This window comes from Denticeps clupeoides, chromosome 11 (assembly GCF_900700375.1).
Source record: "Denticeps clupeoides chromosome 11, fDenClu1.1, whole genome shotgun sequence".
In the NCBI taxonomy this organism is placed as follows: domain Eukaryota; kingdom Metazoa; phylum Chordata; class Actinopteri; order Clupeiformes; family Denticipitidae; genus Denticeps; species Denticeps clupeoides.
The window spans coordinates 21,045,436-21,068,548 of record NC_041717.1 but is presented as its reverse complement, the minus strand read 5'-3'; the positions used below and the strand labels follow the sequence as shown (position 1 = coordinate 21,068,548).

General features: G+C 44.3%; 2 protein-coding genes across 5 annotated transcripts in view; both read right to left on the bottom strand.

Moving 5' to 3' along the window:
* Window positions 1–765: 765 nt before the first annotated feature.
* Window positions 766–18,945, bottom strand: LOC114799495 (tricarboxylate transport protein, mitochondrial-like). Its single transcript, XM_028996193.1, has 10 exons — window positions 18,599–18,945; window positions 11,935–12,042; window positions 11,135–11,234; window positions 5,915–6,053; window positions 5,751–5,835; window positions 4,778–4,882; window positions 4,555–4,670; window positions 4,350–4,423; window positions 4,078–4,188; window positions 766–952 (listed from the first exon to the last, which is right to left on the bottom strand). Exons 1-10 carry the CDS (start codon window positions 18,693–18,695, stop codon window positions 892–894), a joined length of 996 nt encoding a protein of 331 aa, XP_028852026.1. The 5' UTR covers window positions 18,696–18,945; the 3' UTR covers window positions 766–891.
* Window positions 18,946–20,029: 1,084 nt separating this feature from the next.
* Window positions 20,030–23,113, bottom strand: part of cltcl1 (clathrin, heavy chain-like 1) — a 29,311-nt gene continuing 26,227 nt past the window's right edge. For 2 of the 4 annotated variants that reach the window (XM_028997133.1, XM_028997134.1), the window contains 3 exons: window positions 22,914–22,940; window positions 21,385–21,460; window positions 20,030–21,121 (listed from right to left, as the gene is read on the bottom strand). In XM_028997133.1, the coding sequence (XP_028852966.1) occupies window positions 21,000–21,121; window positions 21,385–21,460; window positions 22,914–22,940 (225 nt within the window). In that variant the 3' untranslated portion in view covers window positions 20,030–20,999. The remainder of the gene's footprint in view (window positions 21,122–21,384; window positions 21,461–22,913; window positions 22,941–23,113) is intronic. The other 2 variants (XM_028997135.1, XM_028997136.1) reach the window with 1 other exon arrangement.

Here is a 23,113-nt window from a genome sequence, read left to right as displayed (position 1 = left end):
ATCTTCAATCTTTTCCCACCCGTTATTCTTGAACAAATCCCAGTCTTTAGCATGAAACAATACACACAGTTGCTCGTCTGGAATAAACTCTTGATCAAACAATTCCTGTAATCAATTAAATGTATGTTAATTATGTCAAAACTCTTGAGGTACGTGGATTCTGATCATATTTCTTCTGTCAGGGGGACTCAAAGCATGACACCAAGATCTTTTCTCTGAACAGCACTCTCATCTACAACAGCCGTGGGACCATTAATAACAAGGCCATAGAGGAGCTCCAGTATCCTTCTGGGCATATATTTTAATATCTGATATTGCTGAAATTTTCTTGACGACTCACTACAGATATGTAACAGAAATATCAGAACATATTAAGGTGCACATTTTGTGAAGTTCTTCCCCACGTTCATCTGGGCTGTGAGAGATTTCACTCTTGAGCTAAAGCTTGACAACAAGTGTACAACAGAGGATGAATACTTAGAATTAGCTCTGCAGCTGAAAACGGGTGATTTTTAAACTTCATAAATACGTCTGTAGTTCTGTGTTGGAACAGTGTTCATAACTTCTATTAAGTGACTGTAGTCCTGGCAGACATCATTTGTTTTAATCTTGTTTTAAGGTACCTCCAAAATAACAACGCAATACAACCTTCTACGAGAATGCATCGGAAATTACTTTCCATCCTGGAAAAGCTTCTTCTTTTTTCCATTTCCAACTAGTCCAGAAAACTTAACAGGTCTGGATCACTTGGAATCATCTGACCTCTTGAGCAATTTCTTGGAAAAATCAAGGGAGTTTTGCGACTTTGTCTTTCATATTGTCAGTCATCAAATATCTTGGCCTTTGTCTTTTAAAGTCTTCCAGGCTTTATTTAACACAGTCATCACCTCCTCATAAATCATGAAGTGTAACGCCACCTTCAGGCACACGAAACACAGGCGAAGAATCGTTCCTTTGTAGAAACAAAGAGACAAAGAGAGAGAAAGTGTGAATAATAAATTTAAAAATCCAATTTTTACTCTTAAATGGTGATTATACCGTATATGTGAATAGAGAATTTACACTGAGGGGTGACATTATACTTTAAATGTAGTTTTTTCCTGTTGCAACACACACAGACTTACGCAGCCGGTCCCTCGTGTCTCAGGATTTTAACAGCAGTCAGCGGTGCTCTTATATTTGTGGGCTTCTAAACCCTGCGAGAGAAGATTACGTGCAGACTGGGATAAAGCTACAAAGAACCAATTCACTCGTTCTTTTATCACCAGCAATGGCGCCAAATGTTCCGGTGACCAGAGTATTAAGGGTCCTGTTAGGGTTGTCACCTACATCACAGTGCAAAATTCATCCATTTTATTTCATTAATAATAATTCAAGGTTATGTTGCACTGGATGCCAAAAATTATTACATAAACAAAATATTACTATGCACCTTTATACCAGTTCACAAAAGAGGTCATGACACAAATACGGATGGCCTGATTGGACCCCTGTTTCAGGATGGTGGCTGTTAGACCCTGATATGTCCCCCGGATACCTACACAAGGAGACAATTAATTCATTCGTAATTAATAACCATTAATCCAGCGTGGCCGAGCAGACTGGAGTGTAAACAGATGGTGTCGACATAAAATCTGCAGCATCGGGATCTGTCTTCATTCTGACTGGTTCATGCTGGAATCTGGAGACCAGCGCCGCCTCCTGGACAACAGCTGTCATTAACATTCATCAATACAGCCTAATTTGGACAAATATTGAATTTCGCAGTAATTTATGGAAATTTGTTTTTCATATGAGATAGCCCAGGATCCTCTTTATCAGCCTGCACATCTCCTCTTCAAGTCTGTGAATTTGTACTCCCTCAAACTTCTGTTTTTATTTCTTTTTTCCCGCGTCGTCTCTCATCAACTGACCTCACGCGCGAATCTCGCGAGAACTGGCACCAACACTACTGCAGGTGGCAGTTATCGCGAGGCTAGTGACAGAGCTCAGATTATTTATTTATTTTTTTAATAACGCGGGAAAGAAGGGTAAATTACGGGACCAGTCTCAGTGTTAAAATCTAATCAGAAAACACCCTGGAGTTCTGTTAAAATCCCAGACACAGTGTCAACTGTTAAATCCACCCAATCCAACCTAGACAGTGTTCGACTCACCTCAGTTAGGCTGTCCTAGTTCGGGTACCAGGCCATTGTTGCGCTAGTTTACCACCATAAAATTGTAATTCTGTACCAGTTGAACAATGCCACCATCTGCCGCTGTTTCTGTTTGTTCTCATCGAGGCACTGAGTCAAGTGCCCAGACCACCTCCAGAGTTCAGTGATGAGAACACCAGAGAGGTGCAGATGTGGACATGGACTGCTGGCTCCACCACGACCCAGATCCCCACGGTCCAAAGATGGACTCATAACTCTGGGCATCATTGGCATGGACAATCTTAGAAATAATTGACTTTCTATTCTTATGGCTCCAGTGTTAAAAGTAAGACTGCAGTGGTGCCCATTGCATGCTCCTGCTACCCTGGAAGGGCATCCCCTCTGAATTATTCCCTTCTTCCATTCTTTTCTCCATGTGAGTTCTCTTTTTCAAGAGTTGTTCCTTGTGTCTAGAGAGGGTCTATGTATGAGGGGTGTCATCTGTAGTGATTATTAAGCCCACTATAAAAAAACTAAATTGTTGTTGTTGCAGTGTCTGTATGGACATAGAGAGGTACCCCCAGGATTCAGTTCTGGGACCATTATCCTTATTCCTGATTTGTGTAAATTATATATTATAAAGCTATCTACAGCAAAGAACTAGAACGTCAAGCTCTTCATGGGTTTATTTCATGAATGAATAAATTAAATCCCCACCTCTGAGTTCAGCACATCCGCTCTGAGGTGAGTCAAGAACCAATTCTACCAACATCCACAACCAGACTAGCAGCATGGACAAACAACAAACAGGACAAAGGTTCCACCCTCACTGCAAGCGTCCAGCTAAACACACAACGTACAGCTTCACCCACAATGCACTGCTCTCAAAATGTGAACACAGCCGATTACAGATATTTCATCCTGTCTGATAAATAACATCTTCTGCATGCACAAAAAAGCATGAGACACAAGTTTCTAGCTGGAGATGAATGGAAAAGTTGACTGTTTTTATAGCACTTTATGCAACTTTCGTATATATATATGAATGGAATGAATATGTATACATAGGAATAAAAAATGGTCAAACCAGATGCACGTGCAACATATTAGGAAATATAGAAAATTAAAAATCTAGTTATAGTTGATTTCCCTCCAAAAAAATATACATCAATATTTGGTTTTAAAAATGTAAGTAAAATGAATAAATTGAATAAATGAATAATGTCCCTCCTATCGTGACAGCAGGAATAATGAGAAATAAAATATTACACATTCAGTCTGAAACCAATTGCCAACAAGTGAAACGAATCCAATGTACCTGCAGGTTCAGAAAAGCAATGTTTTTCAGTAAAATGATAATGCGTGAACCCTTAAGGGTGACATTAGAAGCTATTATTTTGAAACTCTAAATTATTTACGTATCTTCTATTATATATTCAATGCACTGTACCTTTTTTCTGATGTCTCTACTGGTCGGTAAACTTGGTAATTCTAAATATTTATCATGTTAGAAGAGACTGGATAAAAATGCTACACATCCAGGTCATTAGAGCTACAGTCAGGCAGTAAACCACACCTCGCACAGTGGACCAATAGGCACGGAAAGAACGTTGTTACATATTTCTGTAGAATCGTTAACCAATGGACATACACATATGTAAATAATTCCCAGACAGTGGGCCAGTCTCTGAGGTCACACGCAGCGGATCTCAGTCCAGTCCTCGTGGTCCCTTTCCACCTGACTGGTTGAACTGTGTTGGTCTTAGAAACAGAGAGAACATCTGGACTGGCTGGGCTGAGTCCCGCCGTCATAAGGCAACTCATAACAAACGGATAATATGGCGGTTACATCAGGGCCAATCATTTAAGCACAGTATCCCAGAATGCTTTTGCATGGTGTAGACTCCACATCCTGAGGTCTTTGAAGGTGTGTTGTTCTCACTTGGTCTTCCAGGCTTTGTTGAGCACCTTCACCACCTCCTCATAAATGATGAAGACTATGGCCACATCCAGGCACACGCGACCCAGGCGAGGAATCGTTCCTTTATAGAAACTAAAAGAGACAAAAAGAGAGAAAGTGTGAATAATAAATAAAAAAAATCAAATTTTTACTCTTAAATGTTGATAATACCGTATATGTGCATAGAGAATTTACACTGAGGGGTGACATTATATTTTAAATGTTATATTTTTTCCTGTTGCACACAGACTTACGCAGCCGGTCCCTCGTGTCTCAGGATTTTAGCAGCACAGTCAGCGGTGCTCTTATATTTGTGGGCTTCTAAACCCTGCGAGAGAAGATTACGTGCAGACTGGGATAAAGCTACAAAGAACCAATTCACTCGTTCTTTTATCACCAAAAAATATCACAGGTACCACGCATTGCAAGCAGTTACAAGCATTAACAAGCACCAAGTACCTGCATCCTGGTTTTAATCACGTCCAGAGGCGTGTTCCCAAACACGCTGGCAGCTCCAGCAATGGCGCCAAATGTTCCGGTGACCAGAGGATTAAGGGTCCTGTTAGGGTTGTCACCTACATCACAGTGCAAAATCCATCCATTTTATTTTATTAATAATAATTCAAGGTTATGTTGCACTGGATGTCAAAATGTATTACATAAAGAAAATATTACTATGCACCTTTATACCAGTTCCTAAGAGAGGTCATGACAAAAAAACGGATGGCCTGATTGGACCCCTGTTTCAGGATGGTGGCTGTTAGACCCTGATATGTCCCCCGGATACCTACACAAGGAGACAATAAAAAAAAAAAAAAAGTGAAGTGATTGTCACATGATACAAAACAGCACAGCACATGGTGCATACAGTGAAATTTGTCCTCTGCATTTAACCCATCACCCTGAGTGAGCAGTGGTGCCATGACAGGCGCCCGGGGAGCAGTGTGTGGGGACGGTGCTTTGCTCAGTGGCACCTCAGTGGCACCTTGACAGATCGGGATTCGAACCGGCAACCTTCTGATTACGGTGCCACTTCCTTAACCGCTAGGCCACCACTGCCCCAATTAATTAATTTGTAATTAATAACCATTAATCCAGCGTGGCCGAGCATACAAGAGTGTAAACAGAGAGTGTCGACATAAAATATGCGGCATCGGGATCTGTCTTCATTCTGACTGGTTCATGCTGGAATCTGGAGACCAGAGCCGCCTGCTGGACAGAAGCTGTCATTAACATTCATCAATACAGCCTAATACTGAATTTTGCATTAATTTATGGAAATTTGTTGCCAGTTTGTTATCCTTTGTTTAAAAAAGCATATGGAGAAAGAGATAATTATGTCATGTTTAATCAGGCTTTATATGCTTTATCTTTGTACTGCTGAATGTGTTATCATTATGCTATTATGTAATTACACATTTTGTTGATATGTTAGAGGCTAAAATGGGTTAATTCATGTTCCCTTCATTTCCAAAAAGCAACTCCACTTTTATGGACTGTAATTGGGTGCCAGAGTCTCATGACTAATGAAAATAAAGATGCATTAGCATAATTTTTCATCACCAGTGGTAATAATTTACATATCATTCATAATTTCTATTTTGTGTATTTATATTAAGGACCATTATAAACCCACCCCTAGTGCAGCTTCTCACCTTGAGTTCTGATGATCTCTCGCACACCGTGGAAGAATCCTCTGTACTTGGGGTTCGCTGAAGTCTGGTCATGAATGAATTTCACCTGGAGATATGGAAAAAGTATTTAGAAAATGACCAAAAAAAAAAAAAAGTTCTCAAAATCTCAATTTTTTTTGTCCCACCTTGATGGTCTCCATTGGACAGACCACGAGCACTGCCTCCATCACCCCTGCTCCGAGCCCGCAGAGGAACCCGCGGCCGCTGTCCAGCCGGCCGGCCTCGTCGCGCATCTGATTACTGAGGAACTCGAACACACCAAACCTGCATGACATACACAAGCGCAGAGGATTCATTCGTTCAGAAATACACCACGCACCGCGCAGACATTTTATATCAAATGTTTGGACATGCCTACTGTATGGAGGCTGCTTTTTTTTTTTCCTTTTCTTACTTATTTTATTTTAATTTTTTTAATAACAAACAACACAACCACAAAATACAGAAACGGGTGATTAAAAAAAAATTAAATCGCCCCTATTTTCTGACCTCCACCCCGCACCATCAGTACATTCCAGTCATAAATCCATCAGCATCAGTCAGCTTGGGTCCATTTTGGTTTGGTTGGAGAAGGTGACCATTCAAAAGAAAGCTGTCCTTTCGCAAGCACTCTGCAGAGTTGGCCTGGGAGATGACCCAAAAGTGGGGCCCAGAGCATCTTCCATGTTGACTGAGCATATGCTTTCATGGGGACATCAGAAAAAATCTTGTACTACTGGGTTACGGTAGGAGGAGCCTCCTTGAGGCCTCCATTTGGCACTCCTTTATGTGCCAGAAGTAGGAGATTGTCCAGCAGCTTGTATTTTATGGGAGGAAGAGCCCTGGATCTTTTTTAACTTTGAGAACCCTGCTAATCTCCATGGCTATGCAGGACCAGTAGTGTGAGATATGTCTGCATTCCCAGAACAGGTGGAAATAATTCCCTCGTTCTTCCTTGCATTTAAGACATGAAAGTGAAAGAAAGTGAAAGTGATGTGATTGTCATTGTGAAACACTGCAGCACAGCACAAGGTGACATAACAAAATGTGTCCTCTGCTTTTAACCATCACCCTTGGTGAGCAGTGGGCAGCCATGATAGGCGCCCGGGGAGCAGTGTGTGGGGACGGTGCTTTGCTCAGGGATTCAGACCGGCAACCTTCTGATTATGGGGGTGCTTCCTTAACCGCTAGGCCACTACTGCCCCAAGTCATCTCGTGACACCCGAGGTTGTTTTTCACAATCTGATATAGGACGTCTGTGCCCTGCTGTCACCATTATAAGCAGTTTAAATGTCCCATGATATGAAAATGTGACTTTGTGAGATCATCTATCATTAATCTGAGTTCCCCCAGCCAGTCTATGGTCCTGCAGTGGCTGGAAATGGCAACATGTATAAAGAGTGCTTTGGTCATTCTGCTTCACCGTTCAGAGAGCGGCAGCTCAGACGGTCAGATCTGGAATTTGTCCCCTTATGACATCATAAGGGGAAAGGTTACCTCCCGTTTCTCATGCTTTTTCCATGCTGAGAATTTCCCACCCCTCCCCTAAAACATTATCTCCACTGACCATCAAATGTGTGAAGCATTGCAGTTGCTCAGTGATTGGATGTAAAAATCAGCACAAATGTATTTTTGTCATGTGAGACTGAATCAGTGGGTCAATTTTAATTTTAATAAAAAACACAGACACAACTTCCTGTCTGCGGCAAACATTGTGGTTGGTGAATGGTGTTGATGACGTAATCTCCACGAATGTCCCCTCAACTTCTATAGGCCGCTCTCCTCCTCGTCCCTCCTCTCTCCTCCTCATTAGCATATAAAGCTAGACACAGAAATGGTGCGTCCTGGGAAATTATTGGTAGTTCCGACTATTCTTTTCTGGTTTTTGCTCTACAATGTAAAAATAGTCCGAAAAAGACCCATGAATCAGTTAAACGCCTTCATTGTCATCAACGAGAAGTGGTTCCATAAAAGTGGTTTATGGAGAGGAAAACTGAAAGAGCAAGAAAATCACATAATTGCTAAATCCCGGGGTACATATGCGATCTCGCACTCCTACATATTAACGGCATATTAACATATACAGACGCCACACCACTGAACTTCGTACAGATAGTGTAGCTGCGAGTCAAGATTTTAGCCCATGCTGACGAGAAGAAGCATACATAATATATAACAGGGCAGGAACAGTGGTGCAGTGGTGGCCTAGCAGTTAAGGAAGTGGCCCTGTAATCAGAAGGTTGCCGGTTCGAATCCCGATCCGCCGAGGTGCCACTGAGGTGCCACTGAGCAAAGCACCGTCCCCACACACTGCTCCCCGGGCGCCTGTCATGGCAGCCCACTGGTCACACAGGGTGATGGGTTAAATGCAGAGGGCAAATTTCACTGTGTGCATCGTGTGCTGTGCTTCTGTGTATCACATGTGACAATCACTTCACTTTGTTGTAAAAAAAAAAAAAAAGAACAGCCCTGCGCAGACCTTCTCACACGGAAGCAGACCTGCTCATATTCAATTATGCAGAAACATCCTCATTACGATCAGCGAGGCCAGGGGCCACCTACCAGGCACCCTGCAACACACACACACACACACACACACCTCAAAAACAACTTCCTGCTGCTGCTGCGGAACCCCAGCGGCGCCACAGCAACTGCTGTCATGGCAGCGTCAGGTCCCGCGTCGCTGTCACTTGAATATTATTTATTTATTAACGTTCCGCGGAGGCCCTTTCAGAGGTGTGTGCTATATATAGACCGGAATCACACACACACACACACACACACACACACTCCGGAGGAAGAAGGGAGGAAGCCTAGAGGCGGACATGAACGAGCGAGAGAGACAAGTCAAGCTGAACCTAAGAATGGACCTAAGACACAAGAGCGCCACCTGCTGGGAAACACACAACACTACACAAACACATGCGTCCATAGCAACCAAGAGCCACGATGCACAAATTAAAAATAAATATGTTCAATAATTACACATGTCCATTAATGCTAATAAATAAAGTCTGAGTTGGGGGGGGGGGGGGGGGGGGGGGGGTAGCCTAGTGGGTAACACACTCACATATGACCCAGGAGACCATGTTCAAATCCCACTTACTACCATCGTGTCCCTGAGCAAGACACTTAACCCTGAGTGTCTCCAGGGGGGGACTTTCCTTGTAACTACTGATTGTAAGTCGCTCTGGATAAGGGTGTCTGGTAAATGCTGCTGTAAATAATTTCTTTATTATGTGTACCAGCAATAAGAGTATAGTAAATATTAGTATTATTGTTTTTGTTATGTTAATAACAATTCTACAAATATTTACTTTCACGGCATTTATCGGACGCCCTTATCCAGAGCAGGGACAGTTACATGGACAGTCCCCCCCTGGGTTAAGTGTCTTGCTAGGGTAAACTGTGGTAGTAGGTGGGGTTTGAACCTGGGTCTTCTGGTTCACAGTTGTATTTGTTTGCAGTCTCCGTTTCCCGCACTTCATTAGGAACTATTACAAAATAATCCTTCCAATTGAATAATTATAAATAAAACTAGATAATAACTGCTGCAGGAACATCAGGAGGACCAAAGGGACCAGCGCACCGTGGAGGCATCTTCTCAGGTCCAGCAGATCCCTGCTCAGGCCTGTGTAGGCTGGTTGAGGGATGAACTGAGCTGATATCGATTTTCCCGCCTCACCTCGGCCGAGAAAGAGCACAATAAATCAGCCTGGTCTGATTTATCTGAAGAAGAAGCCTCCAGCTTTCATAAATACGTGAAGATCTCAGGCGATGTGTGAGGAAAGTGAGGAATTTAAATTTATTAGAATCCTATTTACACACACACATAAAAAAAGGTTTCTCTGTCACACCTGAGTAAGGTCACAAATTAGATTTCGTACTCTAGATGTTGCTGGACAGACAGAAAGCTACTGGAACAGGAGGTGGGCGTGGCTCTTAAGTGAGTCACGACCACTTCAGTTGTCACGGCGACAGCCTAATGGCGCAGTCCCCATTAGAGTAAGGCGTTTACAAGGACAAGCCCCGTCCTCTCCATCCCTGGTTCCTGTCATCCGTCCCAGAGTTCAATCAGCTAATGAGGAGCGAGGGGGATGGGAGGAGGAGGGGCGGAGTCAGGAGGGACGCGACTCTACGGAAAGTCACCAGTCAAAGAGAAGGGACACGACCGCACTGATTTATGAAGGCTGGTGGACCCATCCAGGAGGGTAAAACGAGATTAAAAACGGGAGAATGGGGTATTTCTGCTGTGGAGCGGGCTGCTTTTTCCGATTAGGGTTTAGCTGAGGACAGATAAAAGATTATTTTTTAAATATCGAGGCTATATACCACATCAGAAATACTCTGTTCATTCCACTGTAAGTTCTTATAAGTTGCATGCATTTAATTTGTCGTCCTATACACAACACTTCTGGTTAATTTGATCAATACACAATTACCAAACAGTAAAATATTATTCAACATTCTCCAAGGCCAAATATGATTCTCCACAGCGGAATATTTTGTCACCCGCCTTGGACGTTTCTGAACTATATATTTCCTCAGACTGATATCATGGCAAATGCGTGACACGCCGTAGCAGCGGTAACTAATGCAGGTGGTTCTGAAATGCTGGGAGTGGCTCTATTACGTCATATTAATAATTTAGCACAACAGTAAAGAGTTATTATGAACACAGTCATGCCATTCCAAGCTAGATGTGTGAACCAGGTTAATAATTCCCATGAAATTGATCTGATGTTATAGATTTATATTACAGCAGACACACACACAAACACACACACACAAACACACACACAAGCCTGTCTGCTGTCAGACGGGGCTGCTGGTTTTGAGTGCTGATGAAGGCCTCACTGCACTGTTCATTTCCCAGACTTCCACAGGGCATATGGTGACTGACAGCTCCGAGTATACACACCACTGCGCCCGTCCATTTATGTCACATATGTCTCACACACACACACACACACACACACACACACACACAAATACACACACACAGCTAAATGGACTGTCCATTTATGATACAAACACACACACACACAGCTAAATGGACTGTCCATTTATGATACAAACAAACACACACACAGCTAAATGGACTGTCCATTTATGATACAAACACACAGATCCACACAAGCATTACGATTTATTACACAAACACACATGCACTACTATGCATGTAGAGAGTAATTTACGCTCTGCAGGTACGAGACAGCAGTCAGAATCTACACACATAAACACACACAGAAATAACCCAACAACGGCAGCAATCAGCTGCTGCATAATAAAGGTCACCAGTCTGTGTCTGTGAGGGAGTAAATGTGAATGCAATGAAGTGTGTATTTGCATGTGTGTGTGTGTACCTGACGGCTGATTTGGGGATGGATCCATAGAGTAGGGAGCTGAGTCCTCTGTACAGCCCCTTTACGCCATGGCTCGTCACCGTCTGCTTCACACAGTCCTCTGCACAACATTGGCACAACGTTACCACAACCAAACAGCAACCCAAACTGCAGGCCACAACGTGCCGCTGTATCAAAATGTGACCGACAGGTTTTCAATTGTCAGGATTGACTGCAGCGGGGCTCATCACCGGTGGCCAATCCTGACAGCGCTTAAAAGCCAGACATTTCCGCCCCTTTGGAAGGGACGACATTTTAGTGGACCTAGTGCACGTATGTGAATGTGTGTTTTTGAGTTCTGGCAATCGCCACACGCCTGCCGGTTAGTTTTACTTCTCCCCTGTGTTTAAATCCTTTTCGGCCACTGCGCCATTGTTTATTTGTATTTATTTATTGTTCGTTGTAATAAAACCCATTCCCAGCGTGTCCTGCTTCTGCGCTTCCTTCCCCATAAGTCCGTAGGCGTGACATCAATATTCCCTCTTTTACTGTAGCACAATATTTACTGGAAGTAAACAAAATGCTGTATTTTTTACAGGCGGAATATAAATTACTAAAATTAGAGAAAACGAAAAACAGCAGATAATGCTCCACTTGAACAGACCGAGGTAAACAGAGCGACTCCACATCGTCGTCCAGGAGAGAGCGGCAGCGGGGGACGTAAAATGAAAGCGAGTGTGTGGACAGATGGGTAGAATCTGTTACTGAACCATAATAAAATCCACAGAGGTGTGTGTGTGTGTGTGTGTGTGTGTACTCACTGATTCCTCGGTATCGGGGTGGATTTGCCTTCTCGTCCAGCTGTAGTTGGGTCTTCACGTACTCCGTAGGGAAGGTGATGCAGATCTCAATGCCACCAGCAATACCACCTGGCACACACACACACACACACACACTAGTTAATTAATGATGAACACACATTTGGACTCATACATTTAGTTCTAATCGTAATTGCGTTATTTGTAATTTCTTTTCTGTAAGAAGCTTGAAGAAAACCATTTAGTACAAATCAGAAATATCATGTTTTCCTCTCTCTCTCTCTCTCTCTCTCTCTCTCGCTCTCTCTCTTCTCTCTCTTTATAATTCCATTAGCAGATCTGTTCCTTCCGTTGCACTCAGGTTGCCCCCCAGTCACACTCAGCGTCTCAGGCCCGTATCTGCCTATTCAAACCAGGAGCACCGCAACAAACATGGGGAGAGAAGAAGAAATTCTCATAGAATGGAGACTTGGAATGTGGATGTCTCACACACACAAACACACACAAACACACACACACACTTGTATATTTTAAATGAAATAAACGTCCTACAGACCCCCAATTCGGCCATCTTCCCGTCCTCCATCACTCTCTCTCCTCTACGCACACTCACACACTTCTTCTGGCTCAATTGAATAAATCAATCTTCGAACACACACACACACACATACACACAGCGCGTACCTCAGCTGGCAGACGGGGTGTTTTGCTGCGAACTGATTACAGGCCCTCAAACTGCCGCGTCCATAAATCGTCCCAGAAGAGCTTTACAAGCCCACCGAGCAAGTTGTTGTTGTTGTTTTTTTTGCCGTGTTTCCGTAAGTGAACTCTTGTCTGCTTTTTCTGATTCATATATAATGAACGAGTATAAATGTGTATCGTTTTTGTGTCTATACTACTTAAAACGTGACCAAGACGAGGAGGCTGAAAATTCCCTCTTCACGGGGTCTCCGATCCCAATCAACTCTGTTCTCCGTCATTGTCCCTGGCTGGTGGGACAACTTGTCCTGCTCCATTCGACTAGTCGAGACTACGACCACCTTTAAGAAGCAGTTCACATTTATATTTACATTTACGGCATTTGGCAGACGCCCTTATCCAGAGCAACTTACAACGTGCTTTCAAGTTACCATCGATGAAGAGATCAATTCCGGTTCACTAGGACCCCAACTATGAATACATCTATTTAATTCACTCTGTTGTAGATTCTGTACACAAGTTCGACAACAAGAAAATTACAATTTAATCTAAATATTCTCTAAAGAGGAAGGTCTTGAGCTGTCGTTTGAAGGTGCTCAGTGACTGAGCTGGAAGTTCATTCCACCACCGAGGGGCCAAGACGGAGAAGAGTCTAGATGAGCGTCTTCCTTTTACCTTCAGAGATGGAGGGACCAGGCGAGCAGTACTGGAGGCTCGGAGTATACGAGGTGCAGTGTGAGGTGTAATAAGGGCTGTGAGGTAGGATGGTGCTACTCCATGTTTGGCTTTGTAGGCCAGCATCAGTATTTTGAACCTGATGCGTGCAGCTACTGGGAGCCAGTGGAGGGAACGTAGCAGAAGGGTGGTGTGGGAGAATTTGGGAAGGTTGAGGATTAGTCGTGCTGCTGCATTTGGTAGACAAAAATTTGGTAGACAAAATTTGTCTACCACTGTGTTAGGCCTTATCAGGGCTCTTAGTTTTTGTAACTCAAAATCTATAGAAACCGAATGAGAATTGCTGGTGTCCTCCTCTTGTAAGTCGCTTTGGATAAAAGCGTCTGCCAAGTAAAGTAAAGTAAAGTAAAGTAAAGTAAAGTAAAGATTCCGATGGGAAGAGTGCAGACTAATTTACTGACAGCATTCATAATGTCAAATGAAATGAACGTACATATCCTTGTCTCTCTCTCACACACACACACACACACACACACACACACACACACAATGACAATCAAGACAAGACGCAGAGGAGAGGCGGTAAACGTCTCAGCCTTCTTCTCGTAGCGTCACTGTCACCCACCTGGGGATCCCTTTGAGACACGAGGAAGAGCAAGGACTTCGTTCATTTCAATTAATTATTCTTTTTGCCCCCAGGACCACTGGAGACCCAGAACATGTGGGAGCGAGAAAATTCAGCATCAACACTGTCCAAAAATGATTAATATGATAACGTATACATGAGAGTATTTTATAACGTCGCTGGTATCCACACACACTCACACGCTCCCCAGTAGAAAAAAGCGCCGCAGGAAGAGGACAGTGATGGGAAATGGGGACTCAAAATATAGTAGGTTTGATGTGAAGCTCAGGCCTCAGGCAACAGATCAGAGCTACTATGCTGACTCTGTGTGTGTGTGTGTGCGTGTGTGTGTGTGTGTTGCACCCTTCTCATACTGAAGGAAGCAGGAAAATCGAAAGTGAAAAGCTTTTATCCAGACAACAAACGATCCTTGTGTCACGATCTGACTCCGGTTCCGTGGTTCGGTCCGGAGTTTTGTACTGTCATTGTTGTTTTCCTGACTGTTCTGATTTGTGACTAATTGTAATATTGCATAAATGTATGTACTGTCTCATGTCCTTGTCAGGTTGTGGGACCTTTTTGGTGTCTTGGTGCACGTGTTAATTGGATTAAACGCCTTGTTTGTTCAAAGTGGTGTAACTGTGTCCATTGTTGCACCTCGTCGACTTGAACTTCTTCACATCTACAGATTATAATAAGCATCAACATTGAAGATTCCCACATTTTTAAATAATCGTCTCCAGTGCTGGCATGGCTGATATGTTCCTGATTTCCTGATTCTGTTCTCCTCTTATTCTGTGTATAAATGTTTCCTTGTTGTGTCTTTTTCTCTTTTTATTGGTCACTCCTGTTCATGTTTATTTATCACTACATCGCCACGTTCGTCAGTCCTGCCATCACGGATCCTGACATTTTTAATAACCATCTCTGGTGCTGATTCGTGAAACTTAAGGTCCTAACAGACACCAACCAAGTAGCCAACTGAACTGATGTCACTGCTATTTATTGGTGGTTGCAGACCAGCTTGTGGCTTGTGTATATTGTGTATTTTTTTTTGTGTATCTACTCCTACGTACAGTGTAGTGTACTTTCCCACATTTTTTTCACTCATAAGTTTACTTGAAGCTAGAGAGTGAATGAAGCTCAGGTGGCTCCTGTTTCCTCTGATCATCCTTGAGATGTTTCTGCAGCTTAATTGGAGTCCACCTGTGGAAAAAACAGTTGATTGGACCTGATTGGGAAAGCACACACCATCTATATAAGGCATGTCTGAGCACAAACCAAGCATGATGTCAAAAGAATTGTCTGTTGACCTCCAAGACAGGATCGTCTTGAGGGGCAAATCCAGAGAATTCACAGAAACATTTCTGCTGTTTTGAAGGTCCGAATGATCACAGTTGCCTCCATCATCCATTAGTGGAAGAAGTTCAAAACCACCAGGGCCAGCCACCTAAACTGAGTGATCGGGGAAGAAGGGCCTTAGTCAGGAAGGTGACCAAGGACACAATGTTCACTCTGTCAGAGGTTCTCTGTGGACAGTGGAGAACCTTCTAGAAAGACAAACATCTCCACAGCAATCCACTAATCAGTCCAATATGGTAGAGAGGCCAGATGGAAGCCACTCCTTACTAAAAGGCACATGGCAGCCTGTCTGGAGTTTGCCGAAAGGCAGCTGAAAGACTCTCAGACCACGAGAATCAAAATTCTCTGGTCTTTGGTATGACTACGTTATGAGGAAACCAGGCACCACTCACCACCAGGCCAATACCATCCCTACAGTGAAGCATGGTGGTGGCAGCATCATGCCGTGGGGATGTTCTTCAGCCGCAGGAACTGGGAGACTAGTCAGGATAGAGGGGAAGATGACTGCAGCGACGGGCGTAGAGTTCAGAAGAGGAATTCTGCATTTAATCCATTTTGTAATGAAGCTGCGACATGACACCTTTTCTTTTAATGCGAATACGGTACATGCTGCTTTTGATTTAGATTCAGAACGTCACTCAAGAAGCAGAAAAGCAGCTGATTCGCCGCCCACGGCTGTGAGATGTTTTATATTCGAAACTAATAGCCTGCAAAGATACCTGCAATGGGATCGCTCTCTCTTTCTATTACACACACACACACACACACTCACACACACACACTATACTGGAGTTAATTACCACTCCGTCACAGCTCTCATCTGTCACGTTTTTTTTTTTTTTTTACGCTTCCTTCACGTTGATTTGGCCAGAAAATCAGCAGAGAGTAAATTGATGTAGTCTATTACTCGCAAATTAATTAACCGCGGTTCTTCCTCTCCGTCCTCCATCTCTCCATCCCTCCATCTCTGTCTCCTGGCCGAGGATCTGAGGAGGTTTAATTGTGTCTCCTGACGTCCCGTCAGATGTTGTTTATGTTTGGACAGCACGTGTGTCTCACACACCAGGCCAATTTGTTTAATGAGGCATATTTCTCATTCTGTGTGTGTGTGTGTGTGTGTGTGTGTGTGTGTAAAAAGAAACCCACCTGTCTAGCAATAAAAATACACACCACCTACCTTACACCACCTTCATATTTATGTAGTTGTGAGGACGGCGTGGTGATGACTCCACACATACACAAAAATACTGAAAAACGTGCTGATCTTTCAAAACGTTGATTCAGACGCAACTCGGACTGGTTGTTGATCGTTTCGTACACACTGTACATCTGAGTGGACGGCTGATTCAGCAGCTTTTTGGGAATAATTTGTGGCTGATGCCCCCCAGCAGCCTTTACTACAAACTCTAAAATATCCACAACCACGCAGTTACGTTCGTTTCGAGTATTTCAAATGGTTTCCTGTGATTTCAGCTTTTTTTTTTTCCATAGGGACCAGGAAAAATGTCAGACCTTCCTGCGTCTGTAAAGACGCTAAAGAATCGGGGGATTGTTCTCACGGGGCCGGAGTTAAAAAAGAAGCCTGCAAGAGACAGAGCTTCTTACAGAGCGAGAGGAAGAAGGAAAGAGGGATTCGGGCTGAAAGGACGAAGCACGTGGAGCCAGACACAGTCAGGGTCGGGCATCATCAGAGCGACTTCCTGCTTCCCGATGAACAGCATCGTGGGACGAAGCAGAAGAACATTTTTTACAGTCTCTTAAAATAAAAAAATTGGGGGGTCCATCAACTGAAAAAAACAGTTCGTGTACATTCGCATCGTCATCATCGTCATCATCATCGTCACAATTTTGACACTGCTGTGTTATAGATGCGTTGTGATGTAGATAACAGCGAAGGTTTTTAGAGAACATCACCCACGATGAAGCCGCTGTGTGTGTGTGTGTGTGTGTGTGTGTGTGTGTGTGTGTGTGTGTGCGAGACTCCAGCCTCCCTAATGTCGTTACGTAAAACGCACTTAGCTGATCAGTGGGCTGCAGGGACAGAAGTGCCACCCCTGTGACCTGACTGGTAATTAAGATATTGAGCCTGAAATTCTGTCAGCCTGCATTAACGCTCAGGGTCTCGGTCTGAGCCGGTTACGCCCCTCCGTCCTGAGAAGGGCGTGGCTTTCAGCCGAGCCGAGTCAAGAAGCGCAAGCGATGGGACTTCTGCCTGTGATTTGTCTGAAGGGACCGGCCATCTGCCCACAGCGTGGAGGACACGCGGGTTCCGAGTTAAATAGCTGTAAAAACTCACAGCTACAACATTATTTATAAAGTGCTGCACAGCTAATGGAATAAAATAAAAAATTCTGCTTCCTTACATGCCGTTTCTCAACAGAAACCTTCTCACATCTACACTGGATTCCTCCGCAATGATAACGCACGACTTTACATGAAACATTACTATGCACTGATCGTCTCATCCCGTTTATTCACAAAAGTGGTGAATAATTTTTAAATATCCAATTCACAGTGACACGTGGCATTAAGTGTAGGGTACATCATGCATAATGGGCATAATATAATATATATGGTATTACGAATGTACCGTAAGACTGAGCGTTTGGTGATCAGACGATCAGTTACGACCTTTCTTATGACCCCCGCTGCCTGGGCAGGATTTCCCTGAAGCATCCTCCGCCCGGCCTGGAGAGACCACTGCAGCGTCCCCTCGTCACGACACAGAGGGACAATAATACCGAAATGTACTTAATTAACTAACGAAGGCCTTGCTGAGAACAGGGACGCTCCGGGGACACGTCACCCGTGCTATCTCCGTATTAGGCTGAATTTAGACCAATTAGACTGAGACCCAATATTTCTCCAAGATGGAGGGGTCCAGCAGACATTGTGTCTCCAACACGTACCGGCTACAGGCTCAAAAGATGGAACTATTACTCTGCACATTTCCACAAAGTTGGAAATGTCCAGTTTCTGTCCAATTTCACGTCCGTGTTGGCGAACAAGCAGCTGCAGAGACAGAAAAATGTTCCCTAAGCACGACAATTGCCTCCACAATTGGCAGAATCAGTAGAAGAAGAGTACCTTTCTGATGAGTAACAGTTTTCAACGTGGCTCTACTCGTTTGAACAGCATCCTGCTTTTTCCCCCCAGACTTTCCACATAAATTAGAGATTTGTGCTGTTTCGCAGCCTCCTGGTTCTGGCCCCGGAGTTTTGGACCGCGGAGAGGGGGACGGACGGATGGAGAGGACAACTCTCCACACGCGTCCAGCAGCAGCAGCAGCAGGTTGGCGGCGCTCACCTGCTAGGATGCCCTTGCCCGGGTGGGTCTGCGCGGCTCTCCCTCCGGCGGCCGCGGCGGCCAGGACTCGGGGCGGCTGGACGCTCCGCTCGGACATGGTGAAGTTGACGGAAAGTGACGAGGACGGAAAGTGGCGGATTGTGCGCGCGCGCTCCCGAGACGGGTGGGCGGGGCGTCGGCGACTCTCTGTTCTTATATATACACCTACATATATATATATATATACACATAAATAGACATATGTATATATATATTTTAGGATCACCGCGTCTGTTGGTGACGTGGTTTCACGCTGTTGTTTGAGAGCGCGGAGCCAGACGCAGGCGACGCCCAGACGCGCATCGGCGCCGGCCACGCCCCTTTTTACAGACAGGGCGGGGCCCCTCCCTCTCTCTCTCTCTCTCTCTCTCTCTCCCCCCCTCTACCTCGAGTTTATAGCCGGTTTTAAGGCGACAGGGACGCGCACATCTGGATTCCACTGGCGATCTAGACAGTCTTTACTTTTTTAAAGCAGCAGACTGATGATTAATTTTATTTCAATGGTTCAATCGTTTATTTATAACCATCAGTCGAATTTGAAGTTATTCTCTTTCCCGTGAAACCACGGCGAAACTACGACCCTTTCTCAAACGTCTGGTACAACTAAGAGTTGAAAAATGAAGGCTCCTTCTGGTGGTTTTATTAGTACATGCAGTTCCTGCAGCGCTGAGCCATGATTTATGGCCGCACAATATCCATACAACATATTTAAGGTGTTTACCAACTAATGTGTTGATTTCTTTCATTCTTTTCTTAAGTGCTTGTGCATAATAATTTGGATTGCATGAATATTGCAAATATGAAGATTTGACAAATGACCTTTGCCATGAGATTATGTTTTTTGTGTGTTTGATCTACTAGTATTTATGAATTGAACAGCCATAATAAAGCAAGAGCTAATCAGAAGTGTTCTTACAGACGCTGCCAGGAACTGATAATGAATAAGGCCCCATCTGCCGGGTGGCCCCACTTACTACCATTGTGTCCCTAAACAAGACACTTAACCCTGAGTGTCTCCTGGGGGGACTGTCCCTGTAAGTACTGATTGTAAAGCGCTCTGGATAATCAGTGGTTTGTAAGGTGCTGCATGTGAACTCCAGCAATGTGACCTTTTTTCAATGGTGCCTGGCATCATGCATCACACACGATCATCATTCAGCTGAATATGCACTTTTCCTGGGGCTATAATGTGGTCGAACGGGTCCCACTTTCAACGACCCGTGGCCCTGACTGCAGATCCAAAATGTTTCAGTGAGTCTGGATATGAACTAAAGCATCTCTGCTGGCCTTGGATCTGTTAAAACTCTCCCTGCTCTTGTGTGTGTGTGTGTGTGGCCAGTTCCCTTTTCCACATTAAAGTAGGGGTGAAAACAGATGCACACACACCCTGTGTTCAGTGATGTACGTGTAAACTTTATTCTTCTGTCTGAGCGCAGACCTCCGGCAGGCAGGAGGTCCAGGGACGTGTGGGACTGTGTGAGTCTGTCCTCCTCGCCGAGTCTCACAACCCAAAACGGCTGCTGCCAGCTCTGCGTTCTCGTTTTTAAATAGATTTCTTCTGAACGACTTTCTTTTCTATAAAATTAATACGCTTCGTTTACTACAATGGCAAACTGCGGACAGCACATATGGCTTATTGTGACACTGAAATTAGACTAAATATCTTCAATTATGCATTCTGCTAAATCTATCACGTATGATTGACTTTCGAAATCCTGACACAGAGGTGATTACAGGCAGGTAGAAATCCCAAATATATCTTCTTCGCTTTTACAGCACCGCAGGTCCCTTGCTTGCTGGAGTCCGACTTCGGAGAGGAGATTCAGTGGCGCTCATTGGCAGACGCACACTGTGATTGCACTGGACGTCCCTCGGCGTCGCTGTAAACAAAGCGTGACCCCCTTCCCGGCCCGCGGTTCACCTTCTGAGCGCTTCGCGGCCCGGTTATTCTGACAAGAGCAGGAAAGAGTTCTATTGCACAGACAGAGGAGTGAAGCAGGCGGGCGGGTAGAGCGCGGCGTACAGGGTTCTTCTTCTTCTTCGTCTTCTCCGCGGGTTCAGGCATGCGTCCCTCTGCCAATACAGCCGTCCTACTGCTCAGTGCTAGATTAAGCATACTCATTTAATTCATCTAAAAATATAATGTATTTCTTAAAAAGCTGCTGAGGGGCTCCGTGCCCCAGTGTAACAGTGACCAAATACAGAAAATAAAGTCAGATAAATACTACAACGGCCTCTTGCGCGTCTGTAACGATACTCATGCTGTGCAGTGTGCGGGGTTTGCTGATCTAGAGGTATCTCGCAGGCATACGTTTCCCAGAATTCACAGCACAGAGGGGGGTAGGGGCTTGGGGGTCGATGGTTAAGGCTGAATGTTGAACCCGTAGCCCGGTGCGGCATAACCAGGAGCAGCATAGCCGTAGCCGGGGTAACCGGGCTGGGGGGGCACATGGGTGGGACCCGAGGTCAACATCAGTTGCTGACCTGCAATCACACACACACACACACACACGCAAGCATACACACACACAAATGTTTAAAGCTTAAATCATAATTCAGAAATTGAAGTAACAGGAAGATGCATTCATACAAATCAATATACACACGTCCTTATGAAGACATAAGTTACAAAATATTTAACATATTATATTGTAAATGTCTAGTTACCTCTAGGTAACAAGAATTTTAGCCTAAACCCAGTCCTACCACAAAAAAACAACAACATATTAATAAGAGAGTGTGCTCACCATACACTAAAGGTGAGTCTTCTGGCACTTCCTCCTTAGTGGCTCTTTGTTTCTCAGACTCCTCCAGTTTATCCACCTATCGTAGGTTGAGAAAGACAGAGGTCAGAGGTCAAAGCCAGAGTTAAAAGCCAGGTCTGCCCGTCAGTCTGACGCCTCCATCACAACAGCACTGCCCCGGCAGTCAAGCGACCCGCACTTCACAACTGGTGGTGGCCTGATGCTTCTCCCTAACCTCCTCCGACAGCCAATCACGTCCCAGCGTGACAGCCCTTCTCCCCAGGATACTGACACAGGACCTGCTGTCACCTCGCCCAGCCTCAAAATGACTCATTTTGTGTGTCACGGTACCGGTGCGGGACCAGAACGTGAGCGCGTGTGGGAAGAAACGAGGAACCCCGGTGAGATTGGACACGAGGAGGCAGGTGAGTTTCCTCCGGTTTAACATGCGAACGAGAGCCGGCGTGAGCCGCAACACCACACGGATGTTGTTGTTCGCGTTTTAGGTTGAATTGGGGAGGGGACAGGATGAAGGGGGAGAGTTGAGAGGTGAGGAGATGAACAGGATCAATCTTACTTGGTTGAGGTGGAGAAGGAGCCGAGTCAAGCCAATCAATGACTGAGCGGCTGGCAGTGGCCATCTTGCCAATTTATAGGAGTCACGTTAACTCATCTTCGTGTAGCTCCCGGTCACATGGATGGAATCATGTGACTGAGAGTCCATTAATGTTTCCTTACACTGTTTACCACAATTTACACAAAACATTATAAATATTCAGTCAATCTAAATCAATATAACCATTATAGTCTCCATAAATGAGATGGACAAGAATATTTGACTGGTAGTATAAATGAGTATAAGTCCTATGAGAGACATTGAAAAGTATGTTTCGTTTTAAAATCCAAGGTGCAACTTTTTTGGTTTGAATGCATGTTTGAAATTGTATTTTTTTTGTCATATATCAATATGCACTTGGGAAAAAGTTAAATGAATGCGGGGATGGTGGAGTTGGAAGTTTCTGTTTTCACAAGTTAATTATCTATAAGGTCACTGAGCACACATCACAGCGTATCCTAAAAACAAAAAAAATCTAAGAAACAACAAGACACACATTAATATAGTTACACACACAGGCAGGATTTAGTCATAGTTATAGTAATCACTGGTTTGCAGATTTCACAAAAATGCATTATATATTTTTTATAAATGTGTAACTAAATTCGCAATAATAACAATAATACTAGTGCATTGTCATTGTGTTAAGGAGCAGTTAGGAGTGTGTGGGAAATCTCAGGAAACTGGGCGTGTCAGTTAAGCTTTTCTCTAACCCCGGACCGGCCAGCTTTCCTTCAAGAGAGCCATTTGCAGTCCAGACCTTGAAACCCCGCCCATCATGGCGGACCCGGGCCCGGAGCATCGTCGGCTCTCTGGAAGGACGCGTGGCTATGGCGGCTGCACATGCTACACCCTCTACTGCATCGCTATGGCAACAAACGCAGGCATAAAAGAGAGAAAGAAAAGGACCAGAGACCGTCACCTGCTGCGCTAACCCATCCACCTGTAAGAGAATCCACAGGTCAATCAAACCCCAACGCACATTCGCTTAGTAAAAATCAGTAGATTCTAGTAATTATACTAGCCAGACACTGATTAACAAGCCATTTTAATACAGATATACACCTATCCAATGTATCCACTTCTAGCCAATCATCAATGGTCAGTTTCTCACCA

Bases quoted from the DNA above. Each gene is read 5' to 3' on its own strand.
- LOC114799495 (XM_028996193.1), bottom strand. From the start codon at position 18,695: ATGTCCGAGCGGAGCGTCCAGCCGCCCCGAGTCCTGGCCGCCGCGGCC. The intron at 4,424-4,554 runs GTACTTGGTGCT...CTTCTCTCGCAG, and splicing joins TGATTAAAACCAGGATGCAG to GGTTTAGAAGCCCACAAATA. The intron at 953-4,077 runs GTGAGAACAACA...GTTTCTACAAAG, and splicing joins AACAAAGCCTGGAAGACCAA to GAACGATTCTTCGCCTGTGT.